This window comes from Apium graveolens, chromosome 1, assembly GCF_009905375.1.
Source record: "Apium graveolens cultivar Ventura chromosome 1, ASM990537v1, whole genome shotgun sequence".
Lineage (NCBI taxonomy): Eukaryota > Viridiplantae > Streptophyta > Magnoliopsida > Apiales > Apiaceae > Apium > Apium graveolens.
Window position 1 is genome coordinate 165,173,241 of NC_133647.1, and position 13,410 is coordinate 165,186,650.

The window sequence follows — 13,410 nt, forward strand, 5'->3', positions numbered from 1 at the left end:
CCCCGACTTTCATATTCCAACGAATCCCTCTCTTTTGAAATCCAATCTTTCTCCATATTCGTAGGATAACCTATTTCCTACCTAATTTCCATATCAAATATTTCAAAAAAACAACGTACAATTAGTAATATATATGTATTATTATGTATAATTACCGGCAAAGCAGAACACGACACTGATTGATTAAAATGATGAAACGAAACACAGAACAAAGCTGAGCACGCCACTAGACAATAAACAGAGCAAATTAATATAATTTATAATGAGCAGAATTAACCACCACCCGACGCCGATGCTCATAAAGAATTAGCTTCCATAGGCCAAGAAAACTCTATTCACATGCTAACTATCATTTCTCAAACAAGAATCAGAACTTTTAGTGGGTTTATTAAGTACTTGCTCAAAGATTACATTCCCAAACCAACCACTTCTGCTTTTCTAACTCCTCCCAGGTAACCCTTCTTCTCTACCAGGTAATTATTTTCTTTATAAGCACCATATGTATGTGTTAGTGAAGTGTTCTTTTATAAATTTTTTTATTCCAAGTATGACATCAAAAATCAAAGTTGATTTTTATTACTGAAAAGGTAATGTCATTATCCTTTTCAGTAATCTGCTTGTATCGATTTGGTAGTACAAGACAGGGCATGCATTTTAATGTTTACATTATACCATCAATAGATGAAAGATGTTTACATTATACTATAAATTCTACACAAAACCATCTTCCTGTCATTTTATATGTAAAATATATGTTGTAACAACATATACAGAACAAAAAGCGAATTTCGTCTATCATCCCCTTACTATAAAATAATGTTTACATTATTTAACTGAAAATAACATGCATTTCCTAGAGAAAACAGAGAAAAGAGCAACAAAAATCCTATCATTGAAACAAAATAAAATAAACAAAGACACATGCATAAGCAAATTAGGGTGTGTTATATGACAAACAACTAATTTCCATACTATAGAATATGTAACAAGCAACTCAAACAAGCAGATGCAAATAGTTTAAGCTTAAACTAATTAAAAATTAAAAAATTAGGGTTTCAAATTGAAACCCCCAATTCTGAAATTAGGGTTTAAAACTTACCTAATTCAAGTTTTAACCTCCAACTTAGCTTCAATCTCCGACTTGAACTACAACCTTAAACTCTGAGTTGAACTTCAACTCCGACTTTGACTTAATACAATAAAACCCCCAAATCTACGAGAGCAATGAGGGAAATGAGAGCAACCTTGATGAGAGCAGCAAGGTGAAATCTACACTGGAAAGTGAAATGAGAGCTGAGAGAGGGATAAAATGAGAGATGAGAGAGTGATGAACTGAGAGATGAGAGAGTGATAGGGATAAAATGTTTTTGTTTGTTTTTATTTTCAGTTTTCAATTTTTAATTTTAATTTTAATTTTTTTTAATAAAAAAGAGGGGGAAGATGTGGGTGAAAAAAGGGGGGAAATTTTACTAAGTCAAAAAACAAGGGGGGAAACACTTGGAGGGAATGAATAATTTGGTTAAGGGGGGAACGGGGAAGGTGCGTTGATTAATTTTTTTAAAACAGACATATAACATCGGTTGTGCTAAACAACTGATGTTTTTAACAACAAAAGACATCGGTTGCCAAAAACCGATGTAGAAAACACCTTTTACATCGGTCAGAAAAGCAACCGATGTCTAAGAGGTGATGTCTATTCTACTTTTTCTAGTAGTGCATTACAAACCATAAAAATTTAGGACTTCAATAAAAGTTGTTCATATTTAATATAGAACTGGTTTAGTGTCAAGTATTTCCAATATTTATAGTTTCCCCAAGCCAGTACATCCTCATTTCTCAAAAAAAAAAATCTTGTACAACCTATTTACAGAGGTTAACATATATATCAGTGTTGTTATATTATAAAGTATTGAAACGAAATCTCTAAATTCAAGGCCTAATTTAAGATAACATAAGGAAGGTGAAGATTCACACAAGAATTAGTCATGTACTAAAACATTGAATCCAAGCCCCAACATAAATCTTTAAATCTCCTGCAAAATTGTAAGTCAACAATTCTAAATGGTAAGCCCCAAATTCAAAAATATTAAATAAATGAGAAGAGAATAACACCGCCAAATTGAAAACGCTAAAACTCAAGCCCCTACTTGAGATTATATAGAAATTGAATCGGGTGCATACTGTTGGACTGATATGGAGAGAGTAAAATTTGAGAGAAAATGAAATGAACAAGAGCGCTCAAATCTAAATGATTTTAGGAGTTGTGAGAGGGAAATATAAATAAATTGAGAGTAAATTGTCCGTCCTTTTTTTGCTTCGACTTAAACTTTTTAAAAATAAATTAAATACAGTAAAATGTCAATAAATTTTATTTTTGAGGCTCCCTCTCTAAATATTTATGTGTTTTTAATCCAAAGAATTACTCTAAATATATCATACTAGTTGTCGAATGAGACACACACATATATGGTAAAATTTTACAACATATTAACATATTAGTAACAAAAATTTTCAATGACCGATTTAGAATTGAATATATATCAATCGATGAATAACGGAATAGAAGCTCGACCGATTTGACAATGTCAAGCAAATTATTGCTCTTCTGTTAGTAGTGTGTAGTGAAATATATATATGTAGGGAATCCATTAGTATTTCTGTTATAATTTTTGGTTTCTTAACGGAAACTTTTATGGGCAACATTTCATTAGTGATCCATTGCGAAACTGTTGATGTTGTGTAGGCTTTTCAAAAGTTTGCAATTAATCATCAATCCGTTAATAATTGTTAACGGATAGATTTTCGTTGGTAAATGAAAAAATGGAGTGATATTATGTTTTACAAGCTACCCGGCAAGCGGTCAAAGCTTTCATGACAAGGACTTGAAAGTAAAACACCAAGAATTGTTTGATATCAAGTAAAAAAGGATGATATTTGAAAGTACTAATGACTTCAACTACACAAAAGCTACGATACATCCAAAAAGTCTCGAGCTAAGAACTAATACACACTACGTGAAAAAATAGAATAGACATCGGTTATTAGCCGATGTAACAAAAAATCTTGACCGATGTCTTCGTCGGTGTAGAGAAAGGTCCCCCCTTTGACATCGGTTTTTAGCCGATGTAAAACATAGCTTTCCACATCAGTTTTTTTCTAAAAAATGATTTTTATTAAGACTATTAACATCACCCCCGTTTAAAAACTGATGTTAAAGATTAACATACACATCGGTTTTTATCCGATGTCTATACTTTACAACGGTTGTTCATTCAACCGATGTTAAAACCCATTTTACACATCAGTTAGTAACCGATGTAAAAAGTACATAATTTTTCTTAAGGTCAAAAACATCGGTTTTGAACCGTTGTCTAAAGTATATAATTTATGATAAAATCAAAGACATCGGTTCAAAACCGTTGTTTATTTGATTTAACATCAGTTTGGAATTGCTTTGCCTGATGTTATTGAGTTGTATATACATCAGTTTGGGTACAAAAGAACAAAATATGCCCGTTGTTTTTGTTTTGCATAGACATCGGTTTTTACATTTTCAGTGATGTGTATTTTTCACATATTCAACTAGCCAAAAATTACCAATCACAAACCAAACCAATCGCAAACCAAAACTATCAAAACTGAAATTGACTAAACACAAACCAAAACTGAAATACTAAAAGCTTTTTAGCTATATATCAAGCACCAAACAAGCACGGTACTAGCGTGGTAGCACACTACTTAAGCAGATTACAAGATCATCTAAACGAATGAACGACCAACAAGATGACAGTGTACTGATCAAACTAAATATTGTTCCCTGGTAACATGAAAACTAAACAAACTAATCGCACTTCATCAAGTTCCTCCCTTGTATAGCACTTTCGAGTCTTAGCTGCCCACTGTGAACGATCAAGTCCACCATTCGGGTGCTGCAGTGGACATAGAAACAATTAGGCTAAGCCAAAATTTGCAGTGAAAAACTAGTACATTTGAACAATATAAAACATCATTTGTGGCTCCATAATCTAGTACTGTGGCTTACTAAGATTTTAAGCTCTGTCTAAACCATCATAAAAACTACGACTGTTTACCTGTATCCCCATTCATTGTCGTACTACAAAACAAGCTTCACAAAGTTGTCATTTAGAGCAATTCCAACTTTGGCATCAAAGATGCTTGACCTGAAATTTCTAAATTGTTAGTTACAAGGAAATATGATATCTTTCTCAGCACTACTAAAGTAAAAACCAGAATATGCAACAGCATCATCATAGACTCTTATTTGATCATTTATTAGTATTGAAAATATTAACTTGCAAGTAATCAACTACGATGGAACAGGCTTGCTGATATGCACAAGCACTACTTTTTTATATGCCGAGTCACAGCGAAGACAATAAAATTGGGAAAAATAAAATGATACGAAACACACCTGCTGTCACGAACAAAGTCTGTGGAAACCACATCATCTTCGGTCTAACCCAAGATTCCCTTGAGGTTTCCCTCAGACTCCTCCCTGACAAGTACGAAACAACATTTATAAGAAACAATATATGAAATTCCTAAAAAGCATAATAGTACATAAGCTACAGCAGATGCATGCAAGGTTCTTGATCTCGTAACATGCATTGAAGACAACACAGATGTAAGCTGCAACATTCTCCATGGGAGATGGACTTAACAGGAACGATAACTATTACTAATTGACAATGTGCATATAAAATGCTGCAGCTACCAGCATATTTTTTACATCCCACGGCCTCATATTTTCTATGGGAAATGGACTTAACAAGAATGAAAACGTTTACTATATTGATCGTGCTTACTTAATAGCGGCTTTAATTTTATCGTAAGTAGCCTTCTTTTCCAGCCTGACAATAAGATCAACAACTGAAACATCCACAGTAGGAACTCTGAAGGGTAAAGAATATTATTTTGCCTCATTTGATAAAGAGGTACAGGAGTAGAGATATTGTTACCCTGGATGACAGATTCTTCATCTGCATTTATTGATTTTAAAAGTTTATCTACTTGTTTCAGAAAAATATTAACCACCACTATCTCTCACTGCCAGCGTAACGGAGTTAGTAAATGTTTTCTACCTGGGACATATCTCCGCAACACAGATTCTGGAATAGAGAACTGGATTTGAGCTTCAAGCAAATGCATAATTGTTTCCCTCAATGACAAATTTGGTAGTACATCCTCAGCCTTAAATTTGTCCGAGGAACATTTAGGGCACTTCGACTTCTGAGTGAGAACTTCACGAATACCTGCACAATACCGGAAACAAAAACCATAAGCAATAAATTATAGTTCCTAGTAATGGTTTACTATATATTATATTAACGAGTCAATAAATACAGAACGATAAAGGTTTAATAAGTTTGCGATTTGGCAATCGTGTGAGGAGCCCATACCTCTGCCAATAAGAAACACACAAGAAGTCCCGTATGGAGGGTTCAAACTCGTAGAAAAAAGAAAGATATATACGGAAACTCACATCTTTCACAAAAGCTTTGGTGGCAGCAAGGTATTATCACAGCCTCCTTCATATACTTCGTGCAAATGAGACATCTAAGTTCCAATGGTAAGCAAGCATTTTTTTCTGCTAAATCGTAGGGGTCAATTGCTTTTCTGATAACAATTTAAAAAAAAAAATTATCAGATCTCTGAAACATAATAAATATAAAAAGAATAAGGGCGGTGAAATGGATAAACTTTTACTTTCCCAGCATCACATTCTCTTGGACTCTTGGTTCCATCATCTCTGGTGGTAATTTTCCTTTGGTGCCATAATGATCAGAACCTACATTGGCATTGCAGCATGGTAAGTTTAGCACAAAAAGAGTGATAGAAGAATCACAAGGCATCATACCCACCCTTAGGGATAGCCTCAACACGGTCATCAGCTTGAAGCATTTTCCCCCTTAACCTGGACACCAAGCATGCAATCAATCCCAAAAAACTTTCACTAATAGTAAGTAAAGAGAAGGATCATATATCAGATCCAAGGGCATATAGATGTATAAGAGATATGGCACAACAAGACACTCATCAATTCAAGAAAATATGAATGACACATAATTAACTGAAAGTATCACATAAGCATCAAGCAAGTAATTGAATTATTAGAGATCTATATACACATCTACTTTAGGACAAAATATAAGATCTAAATAGAGAACAAAATGTGCTATGGGTTTAAGCAACAGTGAACTGCAGATATAGGAGGATGAGAACAGTAATACCTTGGGACTACAATATTTGCCTTCTCAGTATAGCAGATAGACTTCCTTTTACATTCTAGATCATTATATGGGAAGATTTTCTCAGGAATTGGACACAAATTGGATGTCTAAGCTTTCCAGAGCAACAGATAACAACTCACGCAGCAGAAACAGCTAATTACCTTTGCAAGGGGAGCAAGGCCGTTGGTAGTGCAACCAGCATTAGAAACAATGTGAAGGTCTGATGTGTATTCCTTCTCGTTGACACCCACAACGAACATGGGAGCATCCTTGCTAGGAGCAGAATTGATAATCTTCTTTGCACCTCCCTGCAGAATAAAGACAGACATCCAAGGAATGAGATAAGATACAATTTAAGGAAACAGTAAGATAAAATTTAAGCAATTTCAAAAGTTTACACACCTTCAAATGTACAGCAGCCTTGTCCTTGTCGGTAAACATACCAGTGGACTCCATAATATACTATGCACGAGTGCCAGCCCAAGGGATATCCTCTGGGTTTCTGCAATTTCATCTACTTAAAATTAGTAAGTCAATTTGCAAGCGACCAATTATATCAAATCATTCAATCAACATAGTGCAACGACAGTTATGCTGACCACACCTGCAGCCGAAAACAGCAATAGGCTTCTCACCAAAAAGAAGGGTCTTCTCATCCTTCACTTTTAGTTCTTGATGCTTCCACGCACCGTGAACACTGTCATACTTGAACATATATGCCTAGAACAAACAACAACTAACAATTAGTTCACAATTTTCGGCTCAACTAAACCAAGCAAATCAATCAGTAGTATGACATCATACTTGAAAGTATATCTAAATCAAACAGCAAATACCGATTAGTTCATACCAACTAAACCAAGCAAACCAACCAACAACATAATATCAACTAATGAAACAATTACAGACCAGTAGCATCTAGAAGAACTAAATAAGATTCTCGAAAAATAAAACAAAATACGAACTAATCAAATTTAAGATCTCACACCTTCAAGTCAACAAAACCAAGTAACCAACACAAAATAATCTAAATAAATCTATGACATGCTTATTATCAAACCTAACAATCACTAATAATAAATTAAAAAGAATACATACTCTAACTAACATGTAATAAACATAACACAGCTAAAAACACCAATCTACATAAACTAACTCAATCAAAACCAATTAAGAATAAACAAACACAATAATTAACAGGAATTATAATAACTACCATGTAATCAGTTGAGATAAATGGATCATTAACAGCAACAAGCTCCACATCATCTCTTTGGAAAGCAACTCTAGCAACTAATCGACCGATTCTTCCGAAACCTAAACAACTGAATCAGTTCTTAACACATCAAAAATAATAAAACAACTAAAATAACCAAAATACATAAATAATAATCATAAGTGATTATATCCTTACCATTGATTCCAACCTTGATTGGTGCTGCATAAACAAACCAAACAAAAACATATAAATTAGATCATAACAAGTACATAAGTAATATAAATAAAAAATAAAATAATAACATAAGCATACCGATGTTATTTGAGAGAGATAGATAGATAGAGAGAGAGAATGGTATGTGAATGAGAAAGAGTTTCACATAAACAACTCGCAACAGCTGAAAAACCTAATTAACTTCGCAAGGGGAGCAAGGCATTTAGTACAAATATATCAACAAGACCTCATTTCACACAACTAAAAACAATGCATACACATCAATTCACAAACATACACAAATTCAGTAATAATCTGACTATAAGACACACACACACCAATCTAAAGTCCCAAAAAATCAAATTTAATTTAAAATACACTTACAAATTAGGGTTCGATTTCGGTGAAACACAGCTCGATTTGTGTAAAACTTGCTTGATTCGGGTTGTATGAACACTTCTCAGGGCTGCATGTCAACCTTCTTACTCGATCTGTAATTAGAGGGTTTATCTTTGTTTTAGGGCTTGTAAAAGGTAGAGGTGAAAGAGAGGGGAGAGTGATAGTTGAGAGGTGAGAGACGGAGACGGAGATGGAGAGAGAGAGATAGAGAGAGAGAGAAGTCGGGGAGGGAGAGTGTACCGAGAGAGAGAGGTCGGTGAGGGAGAGTGAGAGCAGTGAGAGAGAAGGGGGAAAATGAATTTTGTTTAACTAAAAATTTCCCCGCTGTTTTTTAGTTGTAAAGGCGGAACAATTTGTTCCGTGTTTTTTTAAATTTTTAAAAAGCAGTTATATACAACGGTCGCCCATGAAACTGATGTGAATAATGTTGTTTCACATCGGTTTGAGAGCAACTGATGTCCAAAATTGTTTTTACATCGGTTTTTTTTGTAACTGATGTAAAAAGTGTGATGTCTATTCCAGTTTTTCACGTAGTGACATGAAAATTGTGGACCAGACAATAAATCATCTCCAATAAAATCTACACCGAGATTAGTATCCATAGTTCCATAAATCTTTCTCAATTTCTTTAATCTTCTCTGCACGAAGTGTCTGTAGATTTTGTAGCTTATCTACGGCATCACCAAGACGATCCTGCAGAATTTGTACTTTACTTTTTGGCAGCATTGATGCGCCAGTTAATTGCGTGAAGCTCCGTGATAGGGGCTATAAAACTGAAGTAGTTTAGGCGGTTCAACACCCAACTTTAGTTAAATCCCAGACGGTGCAAGTAGGAAAATTATCTCAGAATCAACCTCAGCCACCTCACTGCACACAACTTTTTGTTTTTTATTTTGTGGTGAAGTGCTAAAAGGTTTCCCGGTACTTCGCAGTTAACCTCAGAGTCATAGACCAGCCATAACACTGAGATATCTTTTCCCCTTAAAAGAGCTCACCAGTTATTGTTTGTCCCTTCAGCTGGAGAATCAACTGGTCTACCTCTATCTGCATATACTAGAGAATTATGCAACACATGCTGTACGTCAACGTTCAAGTCCACAGTTTTAAAGTTCACAGTTTTATCTTTATGCTGACAATCAACCATCCTCTTGGTTTGAGCTTCCAATGGCTCTTCAGGTGCTGGATTTTCAGCTGTCACCAACACATTTGTTTTTTGGGCTACAATTTCAGCTGTCACGACTCGCTGGAACAGTTGCTGTTTGAGGATCATGTCATCCTGCAGAGAATCAAAAACTTTGGTGATATATTCATTTTTTTTAAAGAACGTGGAATAAGAATTAATGCAGCACACACACACACACTACTGCCGTTATACATAATATTGGTAGAGCATCTGAATAATTTAACTTTACATGCCTATATCAAGTTCTAGAAAATGGCTGAAGAATATTTACCAACAACATGATGAAAACTTTAGTCAATATATTATGACCACTATAAAGTTCAGCAAGTTCGCATGGCTGCGACGAATGAAATGCACAAAGATCCTAGGTTTCTATGACATGGCAATAAATGAATATAAACAAGGACGAGCATGCAACATTGCTTGACAGTCGCAACCGTGCTTGTTTTTCTTAAGAAACTTAAATGGTCCGATGCTTAGGTGACCTTCAAGCAATCACAACTAAGCAACTTAATTACCACAGCTGCTTTACATTGAAGCCCCTCCGGCCTCCAAGATTTTGTAAGGTTCAAACGGGGTAATATGCCCTCTTTCTAAGCAACTGCTAGCATTTTCATAATTCACAACTGCAAAAGTTGTAAGGCATCAACTGTTAGAATTCAAACCCTTATCTAAATAAAGTTGGCAGCTAGTAATAATCATAATATTTATAATAAATTAAAAGCTAGAGTCCTGAAAATTTGGTGAGCAGAGGATTATCATTTCATGCAAGTCAAATGCGTGTGTTGAAGAAAGATCACCCAGGCAGTTGTGAAGGCCTGGTAAATAGGTGGGTTGTGCAAAATACAATACATGCTCAAATGTAAACTGAAGAAAATAAACATACAGCTGGTAACACATGCATGAAAAACAGATATCGTGGCACTAGCTCTTTTATGTTCAGTATACACGTACAGGCTGGTCTCTGTTCAAACCCTAAAATAAGGTAGGCTTATGGTTGAAGTCTTTGTTGTTAGCTAGTAAATAGAAGATGACCAGGAGACCAGAAGATGTCTGGTGATGTAAGCAATGAGGTATTAACTAGTCTCAGAAGTCTATAAATAAGACAACAACTCCATTTGTAAAATACAACTGAAAAAAAAACAGAGCGAAAGAAAGAGCAGCAGCTCTAGTAAGGAAAAAGAGGTTGTAGCCTGTGTGTGTAAACATTTATATAGTTGTATTTTTTCTTTGAAATAAAAGTGCTATTGTGTTTTTTGTATTAATATTATCAAATCTTTTGGTGTAAAGTGTATTCACGTTTACAACAATTGGTATCTGAGCCAAGGTTCTGTTCAGGAAAAATGGCGAATATGATGCAACCGCAAATTCCAAAATTGACGGCAACAAATTATGGGAACTGGAGTATACAAATGAAGGTGTTACTCGGTTCTTACGATAACTGGGATACTGTGGAAAATGGGTATAGCGAGCCCGTGGATGCAGCCGCTGAAGCAGCTCTTCCAAATGCCGAGAAGACGACGTTAAAGGATTCCCGTAAAAAAGATAAAAAGGCGTTATTCACAATTTTTCAAGGTGTTGATGAATCTACCTTTGAAAAAATTTCTGAAGCAAAAACAGCAAAAGATGCGTGAGAGATTCTGCAGAAATCATTCCAGGGTGTCGAAAAAGTTAAAAAGGTGCGGCTCCAAGTTCTACGTGGCGAGTTCGAAAATTTAAAAATGAAAAGCTCCGAAAATATTGGTAAATTTGTTACGCGTTTGAAAACGGTGACAAACGAGATGAAAAGAAACGGTGAAAGTCTTAATGATATCCGGGTCATGGAAAAGTTGCTCCGTTCATTGACAAGAAAATTTGATTACGTTGTTACATCAATTGAGGAGTCAAAAGATCTATCCACAATTTCCATTGATGAGCTCGTAGGTTCTCTTCAAGCCCACGAGCAACGAATGAACCAGTATGATGATGCAAGCCATTTGGAGAAGGCGTTGCAAAGTAAGGTGTCCATCAGTGACAGTTCTGGCAGTAGCAGTTCTGCACATGGCAGAGGTGGTTTTAGAGGTGGCTACCGAGGTGGACGAGGACGAGGAAGGCAGTCCTTCAATAGAGGCCAGAATTCGGGAAGTTATCAATCATCTGGTCGTGTTCAAAATTTTAGAGGCCGAGGAAGAGGTGGATTTCAACAACGAGGTGATAAATCTCAATTTCAGTGTTATAACTGTAATAAATTTGGCCATTTCAGTTATGAGTGTAGATCCCCGAAGGTGGAAGAAACTAGTCATTTTGCAGCAGCAAAAGAAGATAAAGATGTGGGTACTGCTATGTTCCTCACTTATAAAGGAGACGAGGAAAGCAAGAAGAATGTTTGGTATCTTGACTCAGGGGCCAGCAATCACATGACTGGCCACAAAGATTTATTTATGGAGATAGATGAAACCGTCAGCGGGGAAGTTACATTTGGCGATTCTTCAAAAATTCCTGTTAAAGGGAAAGGTACAATTACGATTGTATCAAAGAATGGTGAGAAAAGTTATATAAATGATGTTTATTATATACCTGCTTTGAAAAGTAATATCATCAGTCTTGGCCAACTTGTGGAGAAAGGATATAATGTTCAGATGCAGGATAATTCTCTCATCATCAGAAATCATGTTCGAGAATTAATTGCAGATGTGGAGATGTCAAAGAATCGTCTGTTCACACTTGATATGCAGACGAAAATGCAGAAGTGCTTGAAGTCGGTCATTAAAAATGACTCATGGTTATGGCATTTAAGATATGGTCATCTTGGATTTTCTGGCTTAAAATTATTGTCAAAGACAAAGATGGTGGATGGCTTGCCAGAAATTAATGAACCAGAAAATTTGTGTGAAGCATGTGTCAAAGGAAAGCAACACAGACAAAGTTTTCCTGTTGGAAAATCATGGAGAGCCAGAAGGCCATTGGAGATTGTCCACACTGATATTGCTGGTCCGTTTGATATCCCATCACTCGGAGGTAACAGATATTACCTAACATTTATTGATGATTTTAGCAGGAAAAGTTGGGTATATATCATTAAAGAAAAAGCAGAGGCTCTTGATAAATTCAAGGAGTTCAAAGCACTGGCTGAAAAACAAAGTGGACATTATTTGAAGACACTCAGATCAGACAGAGGAGGCGAGTATACTTCAAACTTATTCAGAAGTTTCTGTAGAGCACATGGCATCAATCATCAGTTGACAACGGCGTATACTCCTCAACAAAATGGCGTTGCAGAAAGAAAAAATCGCACTATTCTTGACATGGCAAGGAGCATGGTGAAAGCAAAGCATATGCCAAGAACTTTTTGGGCTGAAGCCGTGTTATGTGCTGTTTATCTGTTGAATCGTTGTCCAACAAAAAGTGTTAGAAACAAAACTCCAAATGAAGCATGGAGTGGTAGCAAACCATCAGTTGGACATCTCAAAATCTTTGGGTGCATTGCATATGCACATGTTCCAGATCAGAAAAGGAAGAAACTGGATGATAAAGGCGAGAAATGCATCTTTACCGGATATGACAAAAGAAGCAAGGCATACAGACTGTATAATCCACTAACGAAGAATTTAATCATTTCTCGAGATGTTGAATTTGATGAATCAGATTACTGGAGATGGAGTGATGAAGAAAGAAAAGTTAGAGGTTTGTTCTTTAATGATGATGATGATGACGATGATGACCCCAATATTGAAGATGACGGAGATGATGATCCAACACCTCCACAAAGTCCAAATCAACAAACTCCCGCATCAACACCATCAACAGGAGGAAGCAACAGTTCAGGGGGAGCACCAAGGAAGATGCGGAGTCTGGATAATATCTATGAAGCAACAAGTCCGGTACAAACAACATTTGATTATTCTTTATTTTGTTTAATGGCTGAATGTGATCCAGTTACATTTGAGGAAGCTTCTGAAGAAAGCAAATGGAACAAAGCCATGGATGACGAAATTGGTGCAATCAAGAAGAATGATACCTGGGAGCTCACAGATCTTCCAGAAGGACACAAAGCCATTGGTGTCAAATGGGTCTACAAGACAAAGACCAATCAAGATGGTGAAGTTGAAAAGTACAAGGCAAGGTTGGTGGCTAAAGGCTACAAACAGAGATATGGCATTGACTAT

General features: G+C 35.8%; 2 protein-coding genes across 10 annotated transcripts; one reads left to right on the forward strand and one right to left on the reverse strand.

Moving 5' to 3' along the window:
* Window positions 1-3,702: 3,702 nt before the first annotated feature.
* Window positions 3,703-8,643, reverse strand: LOC141669605 (uncharacterized). 9 transcript variants are annotated; one of them, XM_074476116.1, is made up of 15 exons: window positions 8,068-8,643; window positions 7,666-7,689; window positions 7,468-7,568; window positions 6,856-6,971; window positions 6,654-6,753; window positions 6,413-6,559; window positions 5,883-5,935; window positions 5,728-5,809; window positions 5,504-5,637; window positions 5,103-5,273; window positions 4,980-5,000; window positions 4,827-4,871; window positions 4,433-4,516; window positions 4,092-4,181; window positions 3,703-3,929 (listed from the first exon to the last, which is right to left on the reverse strand). In XM_074476116.1, the coding sequence occupies exons 6-14, from the start codon at window positions 6,517-6,519 to the stop codon at window positions 4,144-4,146; spliced, it is 735 nt and encodes a 244-aa protein (XP_074332217.1). In that variant the 5' UTR covers window positions 6,520-6,559; window positions 6,654-6,753; window positions 6,856-6,971; window positions 7,468-7,568; window positions 7,666-7,689; window positions 8,068-8,643; the 3' UTR covers window positions 3,703-3,929; window positions 4,092-4,143. The 9 variants fall into 9 exon arrangements, with proteins under 9 accessions (XP_074332217.1, XP_074332211.1, XP_074332214.1 ...); XM_074476110.1 differs by adding an exon at window positions 7,783-7,884 and having other exon boundaries at window positions 4,827-5,000; XM_074476113.1 differs by adding an exon at window positions 7,783-7,884 and having other exon boundaries at window positions 4,827-5,000; window positions 7,468-7,576.
* Window positions 8,644-10,986: 2,343 nt separating this feature from the next.
* On the forward strand, window positions 10,987-12,014 carry LOC141710588 (uncharacterized). The gene is made up of 2 exons (XM_074513163.1): window positions 10,987-11,758; window positions 11,980-12,014. Exons 1-2 carry the CDS (start codon window positions 10,987-10,989, stop codon window positions 12,012-12,014), a joined length of 807 nt encoding a protein of 268 aa, XP_074369264.1.
* The last annotated feature ends 1,396 nt before the right edge of the window (window positions 12,015-13,410 follow it).